Source organism: Bradysia coprophila, unplaced genomic scaffold, assembly GCF_014529535.1.
Source record: "Bradysia coprophila strain Holo2 unplaced genomic scaffold, BU_Bcop_v1 contig_232, whole genome shotgun sequence".
Lineage (NCBI taxonomy): Eukaryota > Metazoa > Arthropoda > Insecta > Diptera > Sciaridae > Bradysia > Bradysia coprophila.
This window is the reverse complement of record NW_023503493.1, coordinates 21,481,009-21,503,577: the sequence shown is the minus strand read 5'-3', so window position 1 is coordinate 21,503,577 and position 22,569 is coordinate 21,481,009. Positions and strand designations below refer to the sequence as shown.

Sequence of the window (22,569 nt, the reverse complement as noted above, 5' to 3'; positions counted from 1 at the left end):
TGGCAAAATCATTTGCATCAAAGAATAAACCTTTTTTTGGTTTTAATAATGTTTCTGTATTTCAATGAATAATTCGGCACAACTGAGTTAGCAATTATGGTACACAATAATTTGTAGAAAAAGAAAATTTAGAGCCACTCCAAGAACGAATCGGTTCTGCAAAGTTTATGTGATTAATGGTACAACAACAAATTGACAAAATTCAAAATATTCATTTTTTTTACGAATTACTAGTGGCCTCAAGAGTATGCAATCGTCTGATAGAGGACTACCCGAGACATCCAGTCAAATGAAAATTTTATTACAAAATTTAGACTATCAAGTTTTACATGAGTTCCTAGGGGACTTGCAACTGATTCTAGTCAGTCAACGTTTCAGATAGTCGACAACATGAATCGTACTGTGTTAGTGACAGAGTCTATTTTAATTTTCAAGGTTCTTTCGAAGTTATTGTTTCGATGGCAGGAAACCTCTGACTTTCGAAATGTAAATTTTTTTTCGAAACATTTTGACATAAAAGAATAGAAACGGGTTTCTAAAAAAAACAATTTCAGAAGCACGAATTCTGATTGTTTTGATTATCGAAACAATAACATCGAGAGAAACATAAATCTCTCCAGTAGGAAGGTGGAGTTTGCAAAGAAGGTTACGTTATTTTTAACTGACAGTGCCCCTCTCGATAACGTTGACCGATGAATGATAATTTTGAAGAATATTCTGAGAACAGGGCCACACTGGCTATCTTGACGGGTGATCTCTGAAAATTTATCCAAAATAAATTTTACCGGTCCGAGGTGGTCCGACCTGTCTGAATGTGAATAGCAAAAAAGAATCACAGAACAAAAAATTCTGATAGAAATCGAAGTCAAGCATCATCACAGTGACCAAACATTAAGCAGCAAGGATTCAATGTGCGTCATTGCAGTCAGAAAGTAATGAATGCGGCGAAATTGAAATTTCGTACGTTTGATCGTAACTTGATGGATTTGCTACAAAATCGGAAATTCTATCTCAAACAGGCCACGAATAATTTCTTTACAATCAGACTTGCCACAGCAAATTGAATTCAGTCAACTGATAATTTATAAATTGTGAAAGAAATCGGTATTCGATTAGATTTTTAATTCTTTCCTTTTTCGAATAAAACATCGCACATAAATGAGTGTTCTCATGAAGCTGCGACGCTACAAATATATTTCCTAGTGTGAGTGTGTGGAGTTGATTCTGTGATTTCACGTGTGCTATAGTCGCGAAAATGGTTCTCTATTTTCTAAAATATTTCTTGTTTATTGTTGTTGAAAGTAAGGTTTTGTTTTGTACAACACAAATGTTTCTCTTTTCTATATTTTACATTTCGAAACAACCACAACTGAAATGCGACAACAATAGTTTTAAGTAATAGATTCTCTCTCTCTCTCTCTCCCTCTCGATAATATCTTGTTGTCGCGAATCTAATGTGTGGTCTAATAGCAATTTAACAAACAAAAAAAAAATTAATTTTATGCAACAATAAAAATAAAAACAAAAATTATAACAGCAGAAGACATCAGGTATCTGATAGTGTTGGTTGGGAAAAACGAAGGAAAAAAACGAAATCCCAAAAAAAAAACGAGCAAAATGCAACAACGATACATCATTCCATCGTCACATTTCTTCTTTTCATTTGTCCTCTCGATCGAATCTCGCATCCATTTGTCGTTCCAGTTCAATATACTCCTTATATAACGCTTGACGGTAACTTTTCGAATGACGGTCCAACTGTGTTACGACGCGGTAATGTTCCACTAGCGGTTATTGGTATTGCATCGGTACAACCTAATCCGACCAGTAGTTCCACTAAACTTGTAGTCGCTTCCACCGAATAAATGTGTGGCGATGGATTGGCCGTTTTGGCTGTTGCTAATGAAACGGCTGCTTTTGCATAGGCCAAACATGTTCGTCCTTCGTGATCAGTCTGCTTGATATTGGCATGATTCTGAAATTGTGTTGGCACCGTTAGTCGAGTTCTTTTTTTCAAAATTAGTATCAAGCGAATTACCCAAATTAACAGCTGTGCTATGGCAAGGTTTCCACAAGCGCAAGCCAAATGAAGTGGTGATCTCAAATCTCTTGTACTAACGGTTGTGTTGATATGTTCACTAGTTGCGTGGGCCAGTAATAAAATTAAAGCTTTCATGTTGCTCCTACCAGACCAATCGAAAAATCAGTTTATTCAATCGAAATTGAATGAGCAATAATGACCTACCCAACTACAGCGTCAATAATTTGTTGATCGATGGATATCGACAAATTACAAGGAGGCAAAAATTCTTTCGCTTCGTATTTCAATCGAATCCATCTCTCTTTATCTTCTCGCGATGACGTTGATATTGGTTTGGTAATCGGTCCATGTAATGACTTTGCTTCCCACACTGAGTTCGCCAGACTATTTCCTATTGCTAACATCACGCTGATATGACCGGGTCTGACGGAGAAAAAATAATTTAGATGGACGCGTTAGTAGCGAATTACGAGAGAAACTTACGGCCAATCATCTAAGCCTAGAGATCGAACTTTACTGATATGAGAACCAAGATTTCTATGAATACCCGAGCACTCTATGCACATCAGCACACCAAGATTTAGACTAGCCCATTCGGGATCTAGGGAAGAATAGTAACTGTAAGTCATCTGGAAATTACTCATTAGCGTTCAAATGTTTACCTGGAGCATCACAATCTACGCAAAATCCATTGCCTGGTATACGACTTCGAATCGATTGCATGGATGCTACTTCACTGGATGATTGTGGTTTTGTTTTACTAGATTCGTTGCCTTGAAGCGATTTAAAGATTTCCTTCTCGATCACAGCCACCCAATCGTCACGCTCTTCCGAACTAGCAGCTTCAAAATGCCATTGCTTGTTGTCCAATGAGACAATGTAAAACTCCAACGCATCAGAATCTGTAAATATTTTCGCGTGTGTAAGAGAAGGTGGCGTCCACGTCCAGCAATTTCTTACCATCTAACTCATTGTTCTTTACACCACTGCTCTTCATTCGACGATGTCTCTTTTTAACGTTAGGCGTTTGAGACTCGACCTTACTCTGATTCGAATCGGTAGCTAAAAACGTTTGCGAATTGCTGTTGCTCATCACAATGCCTTCATCGCCACTGGTCTGAGAATTCGGTTTTCCTGCAAAGTTACATATTTTTGAGTCTAAGCATCTCACAGTACGTTATGGCGTCGCATTTGAAATTACCTGGTTCTCGTAATGTCTCGAAAGCCGTAAGCAGTACCTTTTCCGTAACTTTCTTATCTTTCGCCAGCGAAAGACCACCGATGCCTTCATGGAGTCCGTTCGTGTGTTGATTGTTTGATTTCCAATTGAAGTTTATCGATGACGTTAGCGCACTGTTTGTTATAATCGACTTAGAACCACGCGGCTTCTGCCCAGGGACTTTGACAGTAACGTATTGTAGTGATACTTCCTTTCCGTGTACATCGTCCATGTAATCATGTAGTGACGGATGGTAAGTTAGCACACCATCGTCGCACAATGTTACATATTTCTTCTTCCATTCTTTATTCAACGATTTACTGCTTCGCTTGTGCAGATAGCCCTGTTTAATTGGTATCGCCCGACCGCTGCCTAACTCACCATTCTTCAGTTTATCGTCGCTTTTCTTCGAAGATGGAATGAACAGATTCGAACGTCGACGACTTTTCCGCGATGTTGTTGGTGTCGATGTCGGTGTTGGTAACTCCTTGTCCTTGCCATCTTTCGTTGGTGCAAGTCCAACGGATTGGACATTATCCACAACGACATTATTCTGTTGCACCGATGAAGGTGAAAACTTCGTCACATTGTTGTTGTCTAACGCAAGTGATTGTAGCGCTTGTTGCGACGTTCCATGCGATATTGTTCCCCATTTTTGGATGGGTGAATGTTGAGATTGCTGCTCCGCACTAATAAAATCGGCGCTAATTCGAATCGGTATGTGATGACTGGATGCTGACATGTTGTGGTGTCGATGAGGTAGTGTGAAATTGCCGGATGGATGCATTGATGTGTTGTTGGTGGAATTGTGTTGTTGGGAATTGCCTGAAAAGCCATTGGTTGGACTAGGAACGCTTTGATGATGGAAACTAGCTATACCTAAACGAGTTCCTTGTGGAGTGGTCGGGCGTGAATTTGTCGGCGTCAAGCATTGTGACGATGTTACCAGCCGTTGTTGCACTATTTTCTGACAAGCTGAAATGATAATTTGGAGACAAATTATTTTCTGTCTAATGCAACAGTTTGTGGACGGTTGACTAATCAAAGGTTCAGATTGCATGCGTGTGAAAATCAACAAAATTAATTTGTTCAATCGACTTGATCCGATTTGACATTCTCATCTTTTCTACCAAATTGAATAGAAAAAATTCGGTTCATTTCATTTCGACAAAATAAGAATCAAATTCTTAATCCAGTGGAACACGCCCCAATGAACAAAAATGCCTTTTATTTACTGTTATTGCTTCATTAAAATAAATAATAGAAAAACTCAAATCTCCGCCCTGTAATAACTTGAAGAAAGGGTGTTCTGTCTCGTACGCGAAGAGAAAAAGTTTGTTTGTCAGCCCTTAGACATGCATATACCGTACGCATATTGCAACGGAACATTTTTTAGGAAAAGGGGTGATTTTCCTTTCCTATGTACATGATATACAACATACATATACACGCTGATGTGCATTATATTGTGAGGAACAAATAATAAATCGAAGTCTTACCATCTTGAAAAACACGCTCAACATTCAATCCATACGTAGCACAGGTTTCGTAATATGAGCATCTCTTCAAATCACTTGCTAATTTTCGAGCTCTAGCATCATCAATAACTCGTGGACTTCGATCACTAATCGCATCTGTAATCGAAATAATGAAAAATTCGATAATTTTTACATTTGATAGACAACTATAGATTGAGTTTCAGCGCTATTTTCGTTCACCATAACTAATAAAATGGATTGCACACATACCTTGAGTACCAACTAAAATAATGGGGATTTCGGCGCTGTTCCTGAAGTGAGACATCTTTGTGTAATAATTATACACGGCACTGAAGCTAGCCTCGTTCTCTAGGCTAAATACAAATATAACAGCATCCACCCATGCAGAAAACTGAAAGCAGAAAAAACAAAATTTGTAAGAAGGTAACGACGATGTCGAGGCATAAATATTCTTTAGAATAATAAACAAAGCATTGGTAATGTTTATGAATGCTTTTATAAAAAAAAGTTGCTTAGAAAAAAAAATCGTGACCAGAAAACGATCTAACAATGTTAGACTAACATGGAACGACATTGCATTATATAAACAAAATATCAGTGTTAACCTTCCACAGACGGCGAGCATATAGCAGTATACAATTATTGGATCTGATACTTTTTTCGATACAGCAATATTGAACACATTTTGCAATGATGTAGAAGATTTTCATACTGTCACAAACCACATAATTCAGAGCCTTCAGTTTGTTTTTATCGACGTTGTCTCGATAACAGATATCCGACCGTGAAAGGTTAACAGTCTCGATGCACTTGCACACGAACTTCTTCAGAAACGTTTGTGTGTTTTTTTACGTGCCTCACACTGCAGACACAAAATTCAGAACAATTTCTATTTTATAAACTTTAGTCGTAAGGTCTTTCCGAATCAATTCCAGTCTTTGCAATTTAAGGGAACATCGTTCTGGGATTCATTGTTCTGGGACAAAAGGGATTGGTTAAATATTGTCCAATATTACCCCATTCCCAAGCAAAAAGAAATGAATAAACGAATATTGAAATTGAATTAATGATTCATTTATGCAGAGCAGAGCTCGAAATCTATCCAAATTAGATTAAATAATTGGAAAGCATTGTGTCGTGAAAGATTTTTTTTTTTTTAAATAAAATTCACTTCCCAATACAAACTCCTACGAATGCCATGTAACTTACCCCATTACAAAACTAATTAAAACGGGATGCTGTGTTATATTTCAACATAATTGATCGCCGAAAAAACTTGTGTTCGTTTGTTTGCCATGAGAAAGCGACGACGATATACGCGACGGAGGGTCTGTTTTTACAGAACAAACATTTTCCATTCTAATAATAACAATAATAATAAAAAACATCCAAAACATGAATGCCTATTTGCACTTATTGTTTTAACTCTCTAATGTTTGAATGAGTAATTCAAGCAATTTGTCAGCCTTCGTCATGAATTTAAATTTTGAAAATTCAATGAGCAGAGGTGTTTCATAGTTGAATTTTTCTGGTGTTTATGAAACTAATGTCATTCCCATTCAACGAATGAATGTTTTCATGTTTTTTTTTAAATTTATTTATTTATTTGTCATGCATCTGTTATAACCAAAAAAAAAAAATTGTGAGAGATTTGCTAACCAAAATATTTTGCACAAGGTCTCTGGCTGCGTATTAATTGTGTGCTTTAGCAATACAATAGTCGAAGAGACGACTTTTTTGTGTATAATATTTAATGTTAGATGATGGGAATCAAACAATTTTTTTTCGGATAGAAAATATTTCAATTTTGAACACATTACGCGCATTTTATGGACAAACTGATCATCTCAGATGATTGATAATTATTTAAATTGCGAATGATTTTTGAACTTTGAAATTTTGTTTGATTTTAACAAATATGAAAAAATCAAAGTGGAAAAACATGTTATACGGTCAAATTGTCTTATAGTGTCGTCATACGGTGACAATGGCTTTACAAATTTTTGCCAATAAAAAACTTATTTGGAATTAATAAAACGTTGTACAAAAAATCATTCAATCAAATTATACCAATTAATCAGTTTGCGGTATTCTGACTTTGACCTTTTTGGAAACGGCTATTTATCCGCTATTAAAAACTTCGTCGACAATCAGCGATGATCTCTAGCTATATTGCAAAAAGTATAATAAAACTAACGACGTACAAGATTTAGTATCAAACACTAAACGATACATAAAACAATGAGAAGTAATAGGTTTGTTCCAAATAACTGTAAACGCGAACTTTGACAACCCGAACCACGACGATTTCATCCATAGCCGACATAACCTTTGCTTTTTGCTGAAATTTTGAGGCGCCGTATACTTATAGTGACAGCTTTCAAAAAATTTTACGTATTGAAGCTGCTTCGCGCTAATTTCGGCAGCTCATTTTTCATGAGCAATTGTTTAGGTTATGTTGTCTATGGATGAAATTTGACAATTCGTATGGCCTTGGAACAGACCTACAGTACATTACTGATATAAGGCTGTATATAAGAGACGTGCACGTATACGAGCGCGCTTGCGCGACAAGATTTTATCGCATACGGTGTGTGTATATTTTGCGCTATATACACGACGTACATAATAGTAAACAAATTTACCCGAGCTAAAGGTTTTTCAAGCAAAATCTGCCTACTGCGATAATATACCTCACTGATATAATGCTGTATATAAGAGACTTGTACTAATACTCGCGCAAGCGCTCGTACACGTACACGTCTCTTATATACAGCCTTATAGCAGTAACGTACTATTATCATTAAACGCTTCCGTTTATGGTTACTTTAAAAACTTGACAGATTGGACTAAGTTCCCTTTCAATACAATTGCTAAAAGTTTCCTATGTGCAGAATGAGCACCAGCTGAATATCACCAGCTGAATATCACCAGCTGGTGCACAAAAACACTTTGTATTGTAAACAATTCAAAGACAACCTACACACAGTGCATTTCTACGTTAACGTCATCTATGCGCGCTCATAACACGTATGAATGAAGTAAAGACATTGTTAAGAATTTATTTTGATTGTTTATCATACAATAGGTGTGTGTTAATAGTAGATCCAGCTGGTGATATTCAGCTAGTGCTCATTCTGCACATAGGAAACTTTTAGCAATTGTATTGAAAGTGAACTTAGTCCAATCTGTCAAGTTTTTAAAGTAACCATAAACGGAAGCTAAACAATTGTAGGAACATTTTCACTGAAAAATATCATTAATCAACGCACTTCAAGCATGCATGCAAATAGGGTTCTGGCTGAGACTTGATAGTGTGTCATATAACAACTGTAAAACAGTGTAAAAAACAATTTCAAACTCTATTTAGCAGCGTCGACTATGATCACCTTTGCTTGAAGTGCGTTGCATCAATCAATGATAAAATTTCCAAATAATCAATACAATATCAATCGATTGATTTATCGATAATCAATAAATATCGATAGACAATCGAATTATCAGTCAATATTTATCGATTTATCATTGACTATGATTTACCGATTAACAATCACTCGATAATATATTGGATCATCAATTTCCAAAAATATCTCAAATTCAATTTTCGATTTCCATTTTCAACCACCTTATGCATGACTTTTACGACGAGCCAAGCAAGAAAATGTAAATATAAATAGGAAAAAATCGTTATGTATAAACGCTCCCAGTTATGAAATACATCTCTATAAGCAAAATATTTTCATTCTCAATTGCATCCGTTCATTTATTGGTTTCGCTTATGGCAATTCACGCTCGCAAAAAAATCTATTCTCAATAATTCATTATGTGAACACTGACAATCGGGTCAATAATCTTTTTAATAACACAATTTTGCTACGCTACCACGGCATAGAAATGAAGGCCGAAGTGTATCTTCAGTGGAAGTTGGCTTATTATTGACAAGAGAAAAATATCAAGTTCAGAAACCTCATACATATTGAACTAGGTATATACGAGTGCATGGTTCGTTATCGAATTCTATTTCGATTTAATTTTCATTAAATTGGCTGAATGAAAAGTTTGGTGTGACAATTTACGGAAAATTTTACCGAACATTGGCAAAACTAACATCCTGTTTGAATGTAGGCCAATTTGAGGAATTGACGTAACACTTTTATTTTGCATACAATTTCCATATTATGGAATGAATATGTACAAAGAGGAATGTATATAATTAGCAACGAGAGTCATTCCATAAATAAATGATGTAATGTTGGTTCAAACAAAAGGGTTGAAATTCTAGCTTTTCGTGGTGGAATATGAATTTGTAGGAATATTTTGTGTAAATTTAACCAGAGCCATATACATACCAAATATATACGTTGAAGTCGATATCCCGGTATTGTTCCTACTAACACAACAGTTTATAACTTTAAAATTATCAAAGATAACTGGAGCAAAGGGTTCGGATGATAGATTCCAACAACTCGTTGCTAACTGAATCGAAACCAAATTTTACAGCCAGAGCATTGCATAAATATAAAACACTTTCAGTCTAGCACACGCTTGCGCCCGCTGTGTCACACAAGCTATTTCACATTTGTGCTATGCTCTCACATAGATTTCTCTATTCATAAAAAGACTCCCCTTGAACTGTTGAAAATGCACTTCTTGTCTGTGATTTTTTTGTCTTCAAACACATGGATGGGGTTCACACAATCACACATATAGGACTTGTTGACGATAAACACATTGGCGAGAGGGTGCATTATTGTAATACATTCTAGGCTTCACAATTTTTTTTTTTAACGTGGAAACATATTCGGCTAAATGAAGACTCGCTGTGCTTCTGAACTACCTATTCATTTTGTTTTGCTACTGATATAGTTGAATTGCAATCATGTGGATTTTGATGAGACCTGCAGAGCAGAAATATCGATTTTTTTTCCCTGTTTTGCTGGCATTGCATTAAAAGTCATGTTAATGAACTTTTTTCTATGCGCGTGTATTGTGTTCTTTGAGTGCATTGTCAAGAGGTTATCGATTTTTATTGGAAAATAAGTAATAGAAGTATGAATGGCAATCGTGTTTGTGGTTAAGTGGACAGATAATCCACGCAGTGAATTTAATAACAGGCGAGATAACAGGTGTACTTCAGAATGTGTGTATTGTGTAAATGTAGCATTGTCGGCACATCATAAATTTGAAATTAATATTGCAGACTCGTATTACAAGCACTAAGTGGTAGGGTGATAGTCGAATTATTCAGTATGCGATTATGGATTTTCTGTCCTTCTAAACTTTCTTAAGTTTTGTCGTTCCAACTGAATTAGTCGAAAGACACCAAAGCACTCACGAATTTATGTGATTATTTCGAGAAGTCGCGTGCAATAGCAGCGAACTCCCTTTTATAAGTTCAGACCATTAGTACAGCTATTACCATAAAATGTTATAGAATGTACGTTGCACATGATACTACACATGTCAGAAACTAAACACGAAAATTATTTATCGAAAAAGGGAAAATATTACAGTAATATAGACTGTACGCGCGACCCCTTGTCGCCAACAGTTTTCTGGATTGCATTTCTCATTGAAAATGAAAAACAGAAAACAATTGGGTCACGTAAACGAATACATTTTGATATTAGTCATTCGAATAAATGTTCAGTTGGCTAGCCTATTTCCAGTTATGTTGTAATAAATTACCTGCATTTCGGGTAGGCCACCCTCATCTCTGATTAACAGCAAATAGCTTTGATTGTCTATGAAAATTTCCTTTTTGAAGCGGCCGCCTTCAGGTGATTCTTCTTGCATGTACGATCCGGTTAAATATCGATGAACCAGAGCTGATTTGCCAGAATTTAGCGAGCCAACTATTCCTAAACGTAGATCGGGTACTGATCGTGATATCGTCCATTCTTGGCTGTTGACAAATGAATCTGAAATCGGAATGAAATTTTCACGTTAGACCATTTACAATCGTTACACTTTTTCCATTCTTATCTATCGTGGTAGTGAAACATTAAGTTTATAATATCGAATGGCCCCGCTGGCACGGCGATGGCTTATTATATCAACGAATAGTAGAAACGTTTGCTCGTCCCCTTTTGAATTTGTTACGAAACAATAAGTGCCATAAACAAGAATAAATAAAGTCCAAATCTGTGATATGTCTTGCAATTTCTCTTGAATCAATCAAAGAGGATGATGATGTGTGCTCGCACAACGATTGTCACAGTCCTATTATTTGCAGACACGTTTGGTGAGAATATGTGCTTACACTGAGACGACGTACATAATAAGTACATCTATTCGAATGCGAACCCAACATATTTTCTCTGTATATGGATATATTGAATTTGACTTTTATTTGTAATAAAAATGAATTTAAATATTAATAAACTAGAATACTATTATAAACTTGTTTATTATTCCTACAACAGTCTTTTCATCTGCCAATCATATTTCTCAGACATTATACAACTTAATAATGAAAAAAATATCCTAAAATTCGTACGAATGAAACTTATGCTCTGAAAGGAAAAAAAAAACACCAATCGCATTTACTCACTTGAAAACAATTGGATTTTTTAGATGAAACATGCGGTGTGGAATGGAAATTTCTATTATTCGATATTATATACAAGATCTGTTTGGGTTCTTTAAAGTGATTTCGATTTTATTCAACCGCATGAAATTTCGTGAAATAATTTTTTTTCGCTCGGTTTATACGGTTTACACAATTATAAAGAAGTCTTGCCTGGTCTTTATGGGATTCAGAAATTCAGAAAATATTTTCTTCGATGAACGATTGCATTTTTGAAAATATGGAAAACTAATCCAAATTTAAAAATGTCATAACACCAATCAATCATTAATCAAAAAAAAAAAAACTGCAGCAGAAAAAAGTCGTACAATGTTAACCCCTAAACGAGACACAAATAAGTATATCACACCACACTGGAAGCGTTCGTGAGAATGTTAAGACATAAATTTCATTCGTAAAAAGAACCATAACAAACGTCCCATAATAGGATTATGAGCAGTGTTACAGTTGACAAAATAGACGACGACGAAGAAAAAAAAAATTGTTTATAAATACTTTTATGCAAATCGTTACTATACCTCACCACCCTGCCGTAAACGGTACACATAGTGTACTTTTAATGTGATATTAAAGCCTCACTAAAGTTATTATTATACAAAACACATAAACCTGTAATTTGTAATACAAATTTGTGCAATAATCTTCTTTAAATTGATATGAAGTCATTTATTATTTAAGTGTACGGTGTACAGTTTTATTGAGTTTCATATGATTTAGGGGATGGTTTTATGATTATTATTTTCGTATACAATTTACGACATTGTGGTATTGTAAATGGATTAAATTTGATTAAATGCTTACAGATATATATGTGTATGCTCCGTGGCGGATCGGGATCACTTTTTACGACGGCATTCATATAAAAAAAAATCGATCAAATATTTTAGGGATACATCAACGATGATTTATGATGCGATTGAATGGCCCGAATAATAAAAATTGAATCAAATCTTCGCATTCACAAACCTAATAGCAAAAAAATTTAATTTAACGACAAAAATAAAAAAGATTCTGTCGTTCTGTAAAGAGTCTTAATACAATTACTGAATGGGCTCTTTCTTTGAGTAATCAAATTATGATATTGTAGCAATTTTAATCAAATTATCTTTGATCTAAGCAATAAATTCAGCGCCAGACTCTTAGCGACTGAACAAAGTCTTTTCGCGTTTTATTAAATTTGCATTCTTCGCTGTTTTATACATCAAAATTACTTTCAACTGCGATTAATATTCGGAATCAATGAAGCGGTAATATTCGTTAATAATATTTCTACACAATACAATGGCTATTATTTCACTGCAGTCTTGTATTTAATGGAAAATAACTAGAAAAGAGTGCTCTTGAAATTATATACCTGTGAAAGTATAATTATATAGTAGGTTTTTATTACACTTGCGATGCAATCGATGTACGATGCAATAAGTTTTTAGTTTAATTAGGAGGACAATTTAGTTAACCATTTTAAGTTACATGGAAACGAAAAAAAAACGCGGAAATCCACAGAAGTTTTACAATTATGAAAAATTACGAATTATCACAATTTTGTTTTATGTGGGATCTGATATTACTAGTTCCACAGATTCTGACAGCTGTTATATTCATTGCTATTTTTGAATTTTTTCCCAGTTTTTGTCGCACATGTATGTACAACGACCAGTTTACTTGGATAAAAACCAAAAAACCATAGGTCTCTTCCAAGTGCAAAATCGAAATGTCAATCGTCATCCACAGACAACATAACCAAACAATGTTGATGACAAAATGCAAGGAAAAGCGTTGAGGCTATGGCTCTGTGGATGACGTTTGACAGTAAACTGCACTTTGCACCTGCGCTTGGAAGAGATCTATATCAAGACTGTCAAATTTGTGGATCTAGAAATTATGTAGAATCTGTTAAAAACAACGAAAATGTGATAATTCGTTGATTTCGTTAAGTGTACTGATTCTGTAAATTTATGTATTTCTCAGACGTATTAAAAGAGAAACAAATATTTTAGTGAGATTCGAATTGAGAGGCCAACTGTTTCTTACAGACATTATTTATAAAACAAGGAAGTTGACTTCGACCACTGTGCAATAATTGTTGATGCGGTGCACCGATATTAATACCGGAAAGCGCTGATTGAGGTATTTTTGTATGAAGTGAACCTAACAAGTTCCGAGCAATATTTTTGAAAAATTCCTAAACTCAAAAAGTGTGTAGTGCTGCAAAGACTAAAATCGGCGACTCTGGTACTATAACCATTATAGTGGCAGTATATCTGATCATTGAAATTAATATCAATCACTGTAGTCGTCTTCGATCGACTTAAAGTGAATATAAATTCAGAACACCGGCAGCTTCTGATTTATGTAGAATCCAATTGAACAAGCAAAAAATGACGGTTAATTTCTCGAACAATAGCCAAGTAATTGATCTATATAATGTCTTATAAAATCAAATACGAAAATATCTTCCTCTCTCTAGTCGAATGGAACAAAGAACCCCTGAGATGAGCAACAAAAATATGATTGTATTGTTTAGTTATGATCCACAAAGTCCTTTATGTACACCATCCGAGTGAATGTGGAGTTAGCATACACGTACAAATTATATTTCGAAAAAAAATATGTTCCAGTTTTACGTGAATAAAGTACAGATCAAACCGAACAGTAGTAGGTAATAATAAGATGTGCCTTACATTACATGCTACAAATAAAATTGCGCACGTAACATCAAAATACCATCTGCCTTTCTTATTCAACATATATAATGCAAAAATGTAAACCTCCTTCGAAAAGTGCACCTTTATATTTGTTGCGTTCCTCGCTTTTTCCTTTTCAATGTCTTTCTTTATCTTTTTCATTAGTCCTTTAGAAAATAACAAAATGAGAATTTATAGCAATTCCGGAACATGAGAAATTTGCTGTTTGAAAATTTTCTTGTTATTTTTAAACTCAATGACCTATCACTTTGATGATCTTCAGTACGCCTATTCAATCAGGAGGACTTGTAATTTTTTTTTTGCTGTGTGTTTGTCATAGTGGGTGGCACATGCGTCTAAGTCTTACGGTAAGGAAACGTTTTTTTTACGTCTTCGGTTTGAACGATGCCATATGTGCGAAAAAAAAACCAACAAAAACAAAACGAGTAACCCTTCCTACTTTGCGGAGATTACGATCGGAAACAATTCCTTATGCTAATCGGTAAGAACAAATTGTTTTAAATACACACACCATATCGGTTATTGGATGCGTATGGTAAATGTAAATAGTGTTGTTGATATTTTGTTAAACCGAGCAACCGTATACATGAGTAAACACGCACTTTAGCTCGTATAAATAGATCACACAGACTGGAACCCACAACAGTAACAATGCTTATAAGTATTATGCGAAAGGAAATACTAATTTGTTTGATTTTCAATTTGTCGAAGCGAAACTATAAAACAGTTGGTCTTTTACACCGGACATTGCATACGAAAACAATTTTGGTTTTGTTTAACAATTTATTATAGGACGATTATTTGGTAAACAAAATGCGGATGGGTAAAATGGTTATTGATTTTAATCATAAAAATTAGCATATTTTACAGTAGTATGTTCGGTCGGTTCATTGTTCGATAACTTAGCATAGAAATATGCCAAGAAATTTAATTACTGAATGAACTAAAAATATCCATGAATTAAAATCTGGTTTCTTTGCCAAAAAAGCAACGTACACTCTCTTGCATTCTGTTACATACAAGCCTGAACAATGTATTTGATTCGAAAATCAAATTAATCCCCCCCGAAGAAAAACATTCTACGCTCTAAAAGAAGTACTATTTGTATGTGGTACATACATTGTAATAAATAATTTAATAATAACTTGACCCTAAGGTGCACAAAATGACACTCAAAATGTGTTTATATGAAAAAGGTTTTTGCAGATCTCAAAACGAAATTTGCTTCGTTCAAATACGATATATTCAACACTACACTACACGCATATATAATGGCGAATTTTGGGTATTGTGAGGCTATAATGTCTGGTGATAAATACATAAATGTGATGGCCATTTCTATAAATGTAACGACTCTTCCTCAGAGAATTCCTGAAGAATAACAAATGCAGACGGTAGACGATTACGTTTTTTTACGTCTTCTTTTGAATGGAAAGGTGTTAACTAGAACATTTCGATTTACATAAATAGCGTAAGAAAGGATTACGTTCGAAAACTGGGTGATTTTCGGTGGTGAAGGCTGGATGTTGTAAAATGAACATTTTGTTTACATTCAGAACTATGGTACGGTAGCATTTCCGATTCTGATAGCCGTATAAAATTGAACCTTGCAGATCATTACAGAATAAAGAATAAAAACAATAGCAACACCTTGAGCAGTACTATTACCAACCAACAATTAATAACAATAGTTAAGGCGCCTGTCGCATGACTCTTAAAGTCTCCTACCCGCATTGAACAAGAACAATAGAAATTAGTCGTAGACATACATGAAACTTTGCATATTAAGGGATGTAAAAGAGGCACGACTGACTTCGTAAGGGTCATGCAACTTGAAAAGATGACATTATTGTTTGTTTAACAAAAAAAGGCATGGCATCTTCTCCTTTTCAACAATTCAATAAAAACATGAAATTTTATTTACGTCTCAAGTTGTCAGACATGTGTACCGCGAGGCGATATAAACTCAATTAAAGGTGTAAGTTACACAGACGACACTTTTGACGATGGGACGCTATTTACTTTTTTGCTGTGTATAGCACATTCCATAACATTCGTAAGCAATGCGGTTACAGCGCTAAATTTATGCAGGCAAAATTAAGTGTGTGAGTTCATGATGTTATTTCGGAATAATGAGAAACTTTTAGGAAACATTTTGATCGATACCACAAATTATGTGCACACACGCGATATTTATACGGCGGTTTTTACCTATAAATAACGAATAGTTCGATACGTAGATGTGTATCTCGGCTATGTTCGCATAAATTCTTACGGTCAATGCAATTTATAGTCTTAATCGATTTTCATCTAACAAATCGAAAGTATTTCCTATCTTTATGTTGCAGAAATGGCAAATACTTGCTGGGATGATAAATAACACGTTGTTTTGTACTGGTTGTGAATTTTTACGTTCCATTTAAAGTATGCATCATGTGTACGTTAGAAATCGTGAAACGTTCCTTCTATGACAAATATCTTTACCCATAAATCGCCCCTCTACGTCAAGATCTAAAATTATTAACGAGGCATAAAATATTAAATCATTTCAAAACGAAAACCATTTTTTTGCAATCAGATTCATACCTTCACATTTAATGTTCGTTACAGCATCGTAAGCCATATTATAATGTCGCTGGTACACTGTTTTGAATTCAATTTTAATGTAAATGCACGCACATACAAACGAAAAGGCGAAAAAAAAGAAGTAAAACATTTTTTTGAATGGAAATTAAAAAAGGGGCACATTAGCCAACCATATCAAATTTTTGTTCTACATTGCTAACCTGTATCTATTTGTCAAAAAAATTGTTTGCAACAATATTTTACAATAAAAACGCGTACGGCGAGAGAGAACAATAGCCTGATGTCCATGCAAATATTTTTCAGCAATTTATCGCAATCTTAGCGCGACCATAAAATGTTGCAATTTGCGTCATATAAAGCAGTCATTTATGATAAATAGATCTTTTACACATAAATGTGTTTGGCATTATTAGGTCTGTGTGTACATCATGAGAGGAAGTGCTCGTATATTGGGGTAGAGAATGTACAAATTGATTTTTTTTTCGTCGTTCATTTCACGTTCGACGAAAGGCTTTATTAACTTTTCAATTAGTAACGACGTCGACATCGTTAATCATGTAATTTGATGAAATGAAATTGCCTGTAAGAATTAATGGAACTCTGTTATGGTAAACCGAATCGTAACGTATAGATTTCGAATCGATTTGTTAATTTGCTTTTCGTTTAGTAGAAAATCCATTAAACAGCAGACAAGACAGATGTATCTTCAAAGCTGCTTCTTACTAAGTGGTAGGCGTATGATGGACGAATTCAGTCATTAAACATAGAAAATAGTTAAAAGAGCATTCTGACTGCTTTTCATTTTCAGTAGTGTTACTGAATTACATTTAAATCATCCTGTATCGGTGTCCGTAGACGGTATACCGTATCATATTCGTTTTATTGTCCTCAAAGCCAACGTCATTGCTAACATTGTTCTTCATCATCTATTCAACGTTCGACCGAAAATCATAAATTGATCCAAAAATCAACAGACACAAAAAAATATGTTCAAATAATTGACAAAGACTTCAAATCATTTTATGATGATATCCGTTATCTGAATCGAATTATTTTCTACGAAACATAAATTTTCGCATTAAAATTTCCATCCCCATTGAAAGGACCATTGAGTTTTCGAATTTTTAAATACCGTAGAATTAACTGACACTCACTTAAAAGCAAAAGTTATGCGTTTCTCAAATTTACGATCAATTTTACGAGAAATGGCAGCATTGCTGCAACAACCGAAGATAAAAGAAATGTCCCATAAACTATCTTGATGCTATTGAACGAATGATGCAGAGAAAGTCCAGAACATTATCTACGCGTATATAGTTATATATAGTTGTGTGTTGCACGTTGCACACCCATAGAACGCATATTTTGTCGGTACACATTGAGGGATTACAATTTTACTCGAATTGAAATGATTTGCTACTGTCGCCCTGCAATGGTCAAGATCATCACACTTTCTTTTCGTCATTGAGACGAAAGCATAGAATGTATTTTTCGGTTCTGTTTATCAACAATAAATAATTTGTCCTTATTGAAGGGGGAACAAAACACCATATGCTGTCATTTACATTTTAACATCCGATATCCGATAGATAATATTTTTACAATCAGCTGGCTTTTGCTACTGGTATTGTTTGGCATCGTGTTTTACAACTTTGTGTACAGATAACACTGGAAATGAAAATGGAATCAATGACAATGATAATTTAAAACTGATTATGCTTCTGCTGTCGGTCATATGCGACATAGTTACTTGCAGGATTTAAATTATCTCCATTTGTTATATAATTCATTTGTGCGCAATATTCAGTATATTCGGTAATGTGCTCTGTTTTCGCAGAGATACGGGGAAATGTGTGTCATTTTTCTGATATTTTTTGTTGTTACCAGCGGCTGTATTTTGATATGTTGTTCTAGTCATTTGGGAGTTTAATTAGGTTGATTCACATCATTTTACATTGGTATACAGTGAAAGAATTATAAGAAGTTACATTTTCAACAATTACAATCCAATCGACCTTATTTATTCCACATGCGATTGACACGTTATAAAACATATATACGTAAATGTCGTAACGTTGACAATGCATGTGGATTGAATAAGGAGAATTGGATTGTAAATGTAACTTCTTATAATTCCGGGACTGTAAGTTACCTAATATACCAGAAAAAAACCGTGTTGGAGACTACGTGAAGAGCACTTATCGTAAGATTAGATCTAAAATGTTTTGCGCAACGAACGCTTCATTAAAAAAACAATGTTTCTTTTCGAGACTAATCTAATAAAAGTGGATTGTTCTCTTGATCTTATGTGTTGTAAATTCCAGTGTGTGGTCTATTTAATTTGAGTTTATGTTGTATTTTCGTTACAATAACATTAATTGTACTGCTAAAATAGAATTAAGATTTTGCTGATTATATAAATCGCTATCCACTTCAAAACGCATACACCAGTCAAGTCCTCAACAATACGGTTACGCGTATTTTGTGTACACAAGTTACCATGGTACATAAAGTATGAAGGTTAACCATAAACGAAAACAACAACTTCTCTATTGCTAGAGATCTTTCGAAGCAGCAGCAAGTAGGTGTATGTTTGTGTCACGATTCATTTTTCAGCAGTCAAACTAAAGAGCATGATCGAGATAATCAGAATGCAGTTTTATTGAACCATACAAATCGGAACGACTGCAACAGTGAGATCATTTATTACGGGATTTGCTATGCATTTGGAATTGTACAAAACGACAAGCGGGACGTTAATGTAACGTTAGCTAAACAAAATTATGGTTACACCGAAAATTCTCAGATGAATGTTAATAAACCAAGAAGCCATGCCGTATGAATAATAACAAAAATTACCATTTACCAAAAAAGAGTTGAAAAAATAATAACAAAGAAAAGAAAAACTTCCGTAAGCTGTACTATATCCATATAATGATCTGATAGTCTATTTTGGGACGTTATATGACAGAGTATGAACAATTTAATTAATTACGCATAATAATTCGAACGCATATTTAGGCTAGGTTACACATGATGAATACACTAAATTATACGAGACATAGACAAGTTTTTTTTTATTATTTCTGGTGTTCGTTTTCAATGGCAACGGAATTACCATAAAAATACTTATTACACCATGTTATACGGACACGTTGATTACCACCGGGATAGACATTTAACGGGAGAAAATTTGAATTTCTATTACCTGATTTCCGTTTTTCAGACACTACCAACGATTTTGTTCGTTTGACACGTAACGATCGTCGACGAATTGAACGTAGGAAGGTTTCAGGCATTCGACTGAATCTCGGTGTATCCGGTGCTTTGCGTTCCGGTAGAAAGAAATTTTTCACAGCCAACATTGTCATATTGAAATTGTATTGAGGAATGAGATTCGTCTTTGCAATAAAATTTGTTTTTTTTTTTGGTTTGACAACAAATTGCTGTGTATCGTCACTGCACGTTAACACGATTTTTTTTATTATTATTAGATTAGATTTGTAATTATGGAGCTAATAAATTATTTCAATTTGTTTTAAATAAAGTTTACTTAAAGAATTTCTCTTTTTTTCTTAATAAATTAAATAAATAAATAAATTACTTTCAATATATTATGGACTCGTTGGTTAATATCTTTCTATTATAATTCACTATACATCAATAGGTTATCAATTTACATAAATGCGCAGGCAGGTAGTTTTGAATTTCTGCATTTAATTTCAATATTCTGTTGTTTCATTCATTTAATTTTATTGTACAATAAAACAAGTTTTCCATTCCCATTCGTCCAAAGAAAATGTTCACGCGTTCACAGACACTCGATGCAAGACAAAAAGAAAACAACAACCAATTATTCCTTAGGGAAATCATCCAACTGATGATCCATTTTTCTCATCATTAAATCATGGTCTCTACACCTTTCACAATCACGAAAAAACATTTTCATTTAATTAAATTTTAACCGGCTGTTTTAGATTCAACGAACTGTATCGCTGCATTCGATATAGTTCTTTGCGACGGTATGCAGAACACACGAGACGGTGACACCACGAATGCTTTATGTATACTGATTTTTAGTCGAAAAATGTATCGTCGATGAAGTTCAAATATACGCTCATAAACGACGATGATTACAGTGTTTGAATGTAAAAGCTTCAGCTTTCGGTATGTATGCATGTATATAATATGTGTATGTATACGGTCGTTTCATCGGTTTTCTTTTTCTATCTGATGTGCACACCTAACGTATAGTCATATGCATTCAAAGGTGATGGCTATTTGTAGTTATGCATTTTTGTGTTTAATTAATTGTTGATGGTAAAGTGCAACAATTTGGTTAAAAGGTGGTCAAGTGATTTACGTTATACGTCCTGATTGCAATCAAAGAGACCTGTATGGTCATTGCGGTAATGCAAAGATTTTTAAATTCAATTCCATAAAGCACTTGCAATTTCAAAACTATTGCATATGGACATGAACTCGTATAGTTCGATGGTCTCTGTTGGATTGAGATATCAAATCAACACGGAAAAACGGTTAAATTTCATTGAAGCGTAATGCGTTTTGATGCCAACGGGAAGTAATATGAAATTTTAATTGAAAATATTAAGTGAAAGTAATATTTTTTTTGCTTTGTTGATATGCATTTGATTTGATTGAGTAATATGGAAACAGTGAAACGTGATACCGCCGTTACACAATCACGGTTTGACCTTTACGAGAGAAATTTTCAATTGCCAACAGCAAAGGGAATTCTACTTCTTTAACATACACACACAATTTCCACACAAGACACTATGTTCCTCGGATACAGATTCAAAAACGTACAATTTGAAGATTATAATAATTTACTCTGAATCTGAACGAAACATTGGAAATTCAATGTAATTTGTACAAAATTCGATTTAGTAATTGAAAATAAGGTAGGCAAGGTCCTCTGTAATCACATAAGCGAACGTTGATTTATTAAGAAATGTATGAACAAAAATTAGCGATGAACGAATAATGATTTGATTGAATGTTTTTATATAAAAACGTGAGTGATGTTCTGACTGATTGGCTAATCGATAAAGTAGTTTCCTGTGTATAGAAATGACCCGAATCGGTGCTAGTCGATAAATTATTTATATAAAACTTCGATTAAATTTTCGCAAACTATTACGTCAACGAAAAACGGTTGTCGAAGTCATTCTAGTCAGACAGTAATAAAAATTCCATTGACTTTATGAACATTGTGTATAACGAAACGAAAAATATTTCACTTGAACAGTTCGACGACGGATACATTTACAAAATTTTATATCTCATTCTTCATATGTTGCCAATAAATAATGAAAATTATAGAGGCCATAACAGTCAAAGACGAGACATTTTGTCACATTAATAACATAAAGGTACTTCTTCTTCCTCTCTACAAAATTAGAGTAATTTCAATTGATTTATTTTCTGATCGAAATTTCATGGTTGTAAATAAATAAAAAAAAATCACCCCTTTGAATGCGGCTCAAATGAAGAAGAAAAAATAGCCTGGAAATTACTTATATGAAAGTGAGGATACGGAAGAAGTTATGTACTTTCTCTCTGACTGATAAAATCAAAAAAAATTGAACAAATAAAAAGTTATAAATTATTGTAAAATGCAATCATGTGACTAATTGATTCGAGATCCATGTTCAATTAACAATTGAAATTCTGTTGCAAATGTGATTACATTCGATAAATTACAAAGTTATGCTCAATTGACACGAAAAATGCCTGTGGATATTGCGTGTATTGGGTTCGCATTGAAAAAAATAATTTTCAGCAACAGATTGTGTGACAACATTTGAAATTTGATTATAGCATCAAGAGCGTAGAGTAGAATTTATAAATTTAATTCGATTTTAAGCTAATGATACGATTTTGTCCCTCGATTTTATAAAGTATGG

At 34.1% G+C, this 22,569-nt stretch overlaps 1 protein-coding gene across 4 annotated transcripts in view; it reads right to left on the bottom strand.

The window, feature by feature from the left end:
* Window positions 1–31: 31 nt before the first annotated feature.
* Window positions 32–22,569, bottom strand: part of LOC119076260 (centaurin-gamma-1A) — a 43,603-nt gene continuing 21,065 nt past the window's right edge. Inside the window, exons 1-11 of one of the 4 annotated variants that reach the window (XM_037182928.1) lie at window positions 19,848–20,694; window positions 10,448–10,680; window positions 5,009–5,150; window positions 4,760–4,894; window positions 3,243–4,235; window positions 3,002–3,175; window positions 2,704–2,943; window positions 2,525–2,642; window positions 2,246–2,464; window positions 2,039–2,183; window positions 32–1,975 (exon numbers count right to left, since the gene is read on the bottom strand). In XM_037182928.1, coding sequence (XP_037038823.1) covers window positions 1,718–1,975; window positions 2,039–2,183; window positions 2,246–2,464; window positions 2,525–2,642; window positions 2,704–2,943; window positions 3,002–3,175; window positions 3,243–4,235; window positions 4,760–4,894; window positions 5,009–5,150; window positions 10,448–10,680; window positions 19,848–20,010 — 2,820 coding nt within the window. In that variant the 5' untranslated portion in view covers window positions 20,011–20,694 and the 3' untranslated portion in view covers window positions 32–1,717. Of the gene's footprint in view, window positions 1,976–2,038; window positions 2,184–2,245; window positions 2,465–2,524; window positions 2,643–2,703; window positions 2,944–3,001; window positions 3,176–3,242; window positions 4,236–4,759; window positions 4,895–5,008; window positions 5,151–9,108; window positions 9,225–10,447; window positions 10,681–19,847; window positions 20,695–22,569 lie in introns of those variants that run through there. The other 3 variants (XM_037182929.1, XM_037182930.1, XM_037182927.1) reach the window with 3 other exon arrangements.